A 6,405-nucleotide genomic window follows, 5' to 3' on the forward strand; every position below is an offset into this window, starting at 1 on the left:
ATGTAAAAAATTTACAGTTATTTTAATGCAATGATGAACACTTGTTTTTTTCCCATCTTTTCATTGTTTTACATTGCTCTAAGAAGCAAATCCTTTATTCAGTAAAAACACGTCTACTTTTTGTTTTTATTTATTTTGTTTTCAGTATTAATACCAACTAGTTCCTGCAGCTAAAAGATGACACTTAATAAGCAATAAAGAACTATAATTATGAAGTGTTTTTCATCGTATAATTTAGCTTTTTAAAAGCTTCATAATAAGCATCGTTGGGGTGTTTTTACGAGGGGGTCATTGTTTTTTCAGGCAGCTTATTCATCCAGTCTAGTCCTTGTCAGCTTGTCCATTTTATTAAAAACACAAGTTTAAAGTGCTCCGCGCATTAAAAACTGCCRACACCCTAATTAAATCAAACTGCTGGTCCAAGCATTAATCCTCAGACTCAACATTATCATAACCAATAACATCTTTCATAGGCCTGTAATTAAAATGGCTGTAATTAGACGGTGGGGTTGGAGTCTTAATTGACTGAGAAGGAGGTTTCTTGGCRTTGCAGTCTGTTTGAATATTCCTCATCCGCCTCTCGGGACGAATATTGACATTTAAATAAGAGTTTCAGACCAGGCCGAGTGTCTGATGTGGTGTATTTTAAACGGGCGTGCAGTCCAGCTCTGTGTTTTCCTCATTAGTCCTCTCAGCTCAAGCTTGTGTTTAAGTGGAGCTGTCAACGTGTCACTTCCAGGTCTCCGGCTACACAAAAAACAGTTTTTATTTTTTTTAAATTTTCTCCCTGGATCATGACACCCTGATTACCTACCTACGTTGCACCACTCGTGTCAGCATTTGAACAGGTGCACATTAGCATAGACGCATCCGGCGGCTGCTCTCCTCAACGCAGACGGCTAATTATTTCTAATCACAGCTGAGCTTGTGTACGTCACAAGCGGGGGGGAGTTTTTGTTTTGTTTGCTCACTCTGGGGTGAATGATGAGCGTCATCTGAGTAACAAAGTATTATAGGTTGTTTCGGTATGAAATCTGTTTCCTGCAGAGACGAGCAGCATCTTCTCTGGAGTTTTACACATTTTTTCTTTTCAAAAGCACTTTTGGATGTCGGCACAGGAAGTTTTTCTTACACTAAAATAACCTTCAGCATTTCAAAGTCAGTGTTGTGGAGTCTTTGCCTCATAAAGAGGAGTTTAAGTATCTGGGCATCTTGTTCCTGAGTGATGGCAGGATGGATTGATAGATCGGCGCCTCGTCCCCAGTAATGAGGGTGTTGCTTCGGTCGGCCATGGTGAAAAAGGAGTTGTCGAAAAGCAAAGCTTTTTTTTTTTTTTAGATTTACCGATCCATCTAAGCTCAACAGATTCCACTCAAACGTTCAGACGTCAGATTAGAAACCTCTCGAGATCAAACATGAGTTCAGAGTAAATAAACATGGCCGACGAGGAAGAAGAAATGGYGATAGTTTGTGGACTATTTCCACCAAAGAAAAAACAAAAAGACGTTTGCGTCATGGCAGGTGTTTTGTCTTCTGTATGTTTGGAGTTGTTTCTATCACCTCGCTTTCTGATTGACAACAAGTCACATTCAACAGGCTGCAAACTCCACATGCTGGGATATCGAGCCAAGATGATCCAACATGTTGAATATCCCCAATTGATTGATTGATTGATTGATTTATATAGCGTTTAACAACAACCAAGGTGACCAAAAAACATCACAGTCGAATCACATCACAAGAAAAGAAAACATAAAAAGAGAAAATAAATATTAAAAGCCTGTTTAAAGAAATAACTCTTGAGATTAGACTTAAAGACGTCCAGGTCAGAGGTGGATCGAAGGTCTAGAGCAGGGGTGTCAAACTCACTTTCATCGAAGGCCACATGAGCGTTATGGTGGCCCTCAAAGGGCCAGTCGTTCACATGGATGATGGACTTGCAATATGGGAGATTAAGTTTGTGGTCAATGCTGGATTTAAAGCAGCTTATTTTAAGTCATTAAAATACATTATTACTGAGCCATCTAACTAAATTGTTCAATTACATATAGCCAACATCTCAGGGGCAGGATGAGTACTATTATCTTTCACCTTTTAATTTAGTTTATTTTGTTGCATGTAACCAAAATTTTTTTACCATTGATATAAGAAACAATTTTCATATTAAGTAAGTCTTAGCATGAAAATTGTCACCTGCGAGCCACATGGAGCCACACAGACCTCGAGTTTGACACGTGGTCTAGTTTGTTCCAGAGTCTGGTTCCTGCCAATGAAAAGTCCCAGTCACCCCAAAGCTTTAGCCAAGTTGATTTGATGACCTCAGGGATCTCCCATGTACAGTTAGACTTAAAAGTTCAGATAAATATGGCGGAGCAGTGCCATTAAGAGATTTAAAAACAAACAATAATAATTTGAGATCAAAGCAGTCCCGACGTCCTTCCAAGCCGACAMGATCACTCTTAACACACCACATGTGGCAGGAATATCTCTTCAGATTATCTTTAGAGTCATCGCAATAATCGTCATCCTTAAAGGCACAGTGTGTAGGATTTTGTCAATTCTTTTAGCCAAAATTGAGATAATCACTATAATTCAATAATAAAAAAAACATGTCTAATCGTTGCAGACAAAGACCTTGTTTCATTATTTTTACCTTATAAAAAGCTGTTTATATCTCCATGGTCGCGGGTCGCCACTACAGGCAGCCGCCATCTTGCCTACGAAGGCTCATGAAGGACAAACTGCGGTGGCGGCGTCAAAAACGGTTTTAGTTGTAATACTATAAATGTAATATTTGTTGTCTGTCATTGTAGCTGGGATAATTTTACTTATTAAAGCTCATAATCTTACCACTTGAAACATCACTAGCCCTGAAGCTGCTGGTAGACATCGCGGTTGGAATTATCAAAGGTTTTTGACACCTGAGAGACACCSTAGCAACTCCTTTGTGTTTGGAAGCGGGGGATGGGGGTGGGGGGAGGACCAGGGAGGATGATTCAACCACTCAACCACTAGATGTCGCTGAAAACAACAAATCCTACACACTGCGCCTTTAAGATTATTGGAAGGGGGGAACAATGGGCCAAAAATTGGCACGTTTATCTTGCCATGGAAACCCTGCATCATCACGTGTACAAGCAGCTGAAATGAACTTGCTTCGAGGAACTCCATCATTCTGGGATGAGCTCAGAGTGCAGACACTTACTTCTGATGTTTATGTTCTGCTGTAGTGATGCTTTTGCCTTTGCGTTTTAATGCCACATTAATGTCATTTCTTTCACTGTCTGAAGCTCGGAGGGWTTTTCGSTTTGGGTTCCCATGTCGTTTATTTCCAGCGTTCGAGCTCAGTAAACACCAAACACCAAGAGAGTCGGGTGCGGTGGTTTAGATCAGCACGAAGCCTCACGTTTTCCGTCGAAGCCTTTAGGGTCTGACGCGATCGTTCATGCAGGGTTCTGTAAAGAGTTTCGGTCGTCCCCTGTCCCACTAATGTTCTGTCCCATCAACCAGTGCTGCTACAAGACACTGATGGAGCCTTTGGGGGGAAGATTGTTCTGCCTTTCATCATCAACCATCATCGGTGGATTTGGAAATTAATGGCATAATTAGAAGAAAAATTAACTCTCAAATAAATTTTGTAACTGCTGCCGTCTCGTCCTCCAGTTGTTTTCCTCTCTGGTCAATTTAAAATGAACCCGAGTCACAGTTCAGTGGTAAAAATGGAATTGCAGTCATGTTTTTAGCAGATGACTCCATTATTGCTGCTTGTTGACCCGTGTGTGAACTCCCATAAAGACTAATGTGTGATCCTGAATGTCTCCAGTGTTCAGGATGAACTGATTTAACTCTTCGGTGTCTGTTGGATTTTCAGCTGCAGACGCTAAGGAGCAGCAGTTTTGGATCAGTCAGCTTCAAGCGTGCGCCAGACGCCACTCTGACAGCAGTGCCAAGGTAAACACACACACACACACACACACACACACGCACACACACACACACACACACACGCACTGCCATACATACACGTCACTGTTTTCATATCATCAGCTCGTGTAACTCAGGAAGTGAATCAGCAGGAAGTCCTGAACTTTCTGTGTAAGTTCCTGTTCCTTCATAAATGTGACAGTTTTCTTACTATAAACTCCAGGATGTGTTCAGTATTATTGCTGAAAGTAAGATTTTCATTCCTGCTGAAGTCACAAAACACCAGCAGTGGATTTTGAAATATAGGTGTGTTCAAGAATTAACGATGTCAAATGTCTTTTGTGGTGCTTTCTTAAAAACTAATTAATTGCTGTATAYGAGATATTTCCTCTTCAGCTTTTAATTTAGACTTTTTCTGTTTTTGTAGCCTTAAAGTGCCTGTGTCATCAGTGTTTTTGTAATAAATGTGAATGCATTTTTTRAAAGATAGCATTAATAACATAATGCAAAAAAAACMMCACTTCACACYGCTGAGATGAACAGTTGTGGAGATATTTGCACGTAGAGTAACAGGAAGTGATGTCAAAGGGGAATGTCAGCATGTGAACAGATTGTAGAGAAGAATCTGTTTCTTTAAATTATTCTGAGTCGCTATCAAAGAGAGACGAAGAAGAGTTAAAGTTAAAATAATTTTGTTTTAATAAACAAAGACCAGAGAGTTTATTTTATTAAAGAATTCCCCTTTGATGTCACGTCCTGTTTCACTTTGGCTGAGCGAATTTCAAAATAAAATCTGCCAGTTATGTGAGAAAACGGTTAAAATCATGCATTTTATGTCAAGTTTCTTAAATATAAAGATGTTTTATGATTTTTGTATTTGAAGAATATAAACATCACAGGCCCTTTAAGCCRTTCTTTATCGGCTCATTTCAGTCGTTTGATGCTTCATGTTTTGGGTTTTACTTGTCTCTAAATCTGGTGGCGAGTTCTCTTCCAAACGTAGATTACTTGTATGTGTTGGYTTGATCAGGTAAAAGACTTTAAAGTGTGTTAAAGTCACGCTTAATGAACCACAAGTTCCAAAATTGGCAAAGTTTTACACGATGAATATTTTAATAAAGTTTTCCTGCAGCAGTTAGCTTTTTTTCCCTGTCAGAGTTTTGATCCTGATGCACTGAAAAAAACCTTTAGTTATTATAATGATCAAACCTTTGAAATGACATATTGTATTTTGAGGTGACCTAATAAAATTTTCACTACAATTATAAACGCTTCAGCACAGCTTTTTGTTAAAAAATAAAGGCCTTTTTCAGGTTTTCTTTCCCCATGAACACTTATCAAACCAAGCAAGTCTGCAGACTAATAAAAAGCCTCTGACTTCCTCACAATAAGCTTCATATTAAAAATGAAAGAGAAAATGAGACTAAATAAGAAAGCAGATTTTATCATTTTATTAGTTTCCGAATATTTTTGGGAAATCGTTTGCGTCGACTTGAAGGTAGCAGCTCAGATCCCTGCAGCTGAACCTCAGGATGCATTTGGAAACATCCTCATCCTCATCTTCCTCTTCTCAGTGAGCTCCTTTCTGACAGCCCTGTTTGCTGAAATCTACCTTTATCTTTAGTTTTATTTGTTRTTGGGTTAGTGGATTTATATTTGGACATGTGCAGATTTTAATGTTGCCTCAGTGGATTGTTTTGCATATATATATGTGTGTGTGGGTGTATCTCCACTTGCCTGTTCTCACAGTGACTGACTTTGTTAGAGAGTTTCTTGTGGAGCTCCGCTGCCGGTGGTGACAGTGTGAAAGTCGGCGGTGCGTGGATGTCAGAAATATTCCAGAAGTTTAATATTTCTTTTGCAAACTTTGGGTGTTACAGCTGGCTGTCCCCTAAACTTTAGGTAAAATATAGAACTYGTTACCATGACGCATGCTTTGCTTTAAGAACGGCTGTTTTGAAGCTTRAAGTTGAGGTTTTACTTGTCTTCTTTTTGGGGTTTTCATATTTTTTTTGTCAAGAYAATAATTTGAGCAGGATTTAATGAGGGGTGTGATTGATAAATGACTCCTCATTAAGTGGGTCTAGTTTTTGTGGTTTTTTACTGAAATCCACCTCTCATTTACAGTGGGTAAAATAAGTATTGATTTTAGCATTTAACTAATGTCAGACTTTAAGCTACTGTGTGGCTACTTTTAGCTTTAAACTACTGTGTTGTTAATTTTAGGTTTGGGCTCCTATGTTTCTATTTTTAGCATTTAGCTACTGTGTTGYAACATTTATCTTTTGGTACTGTATGGCTACAATTAGCATTTAAGTAAAAAGGAAAAAAATTTATAGGCCCCTGTTAACAATAGGTATTAATTAGGTGCGAACGATAGCCATGTAATGTGAGTATCAGTCACCTGTGAACGATAGCCATGTAATGTGAGTATCAGTCACCTGTGAACGATAGCCATGTGATGTGAGTATCAGTCACCTG

The 6,405-nt window shown here is 38.9% G+C and overlaps 1 protein-coding gene across 1 annotated transcript in view; it reads left to right on the top strand.

Moving 5' to 3' along the window:
• osbpl10a (oxysterol binding protein-like 10a) overlaps nt 1-6,405 on the top strand; it is a gene marked incomplete at its 5' end in the record, with an annotated part of 81,928 nt that overhangs the window by 24,542 nt on the left and 50,981 nt on the right. Inside the window, 1 exon segment of the mRNA XM_014013113.1 lies at nt 3,872-3,951. Coding sequence (XP_013868567.1) covers nt 3,872-3,951 — 80 coding nt within the window.

This window comes from Austrofundulus limnaeus, unplaced genomic scaffold (genome assembly GCF_001266775.1).
Source record: "Austrofundulus limnaeus strain Quisiro unplaced genomic scaffold, Austrofundulus_limnaeus-1.0 Scaffold98, whole genome shotgun sequence".
NCBI classification, from domain to species: domain Eukaryota; kingdom Metazoa; phylum Chordata; class Actinopteri; order Cyprinodontiformes; family Rivulidae; genus Austrofundulus; species Austrofundulus limnaeus.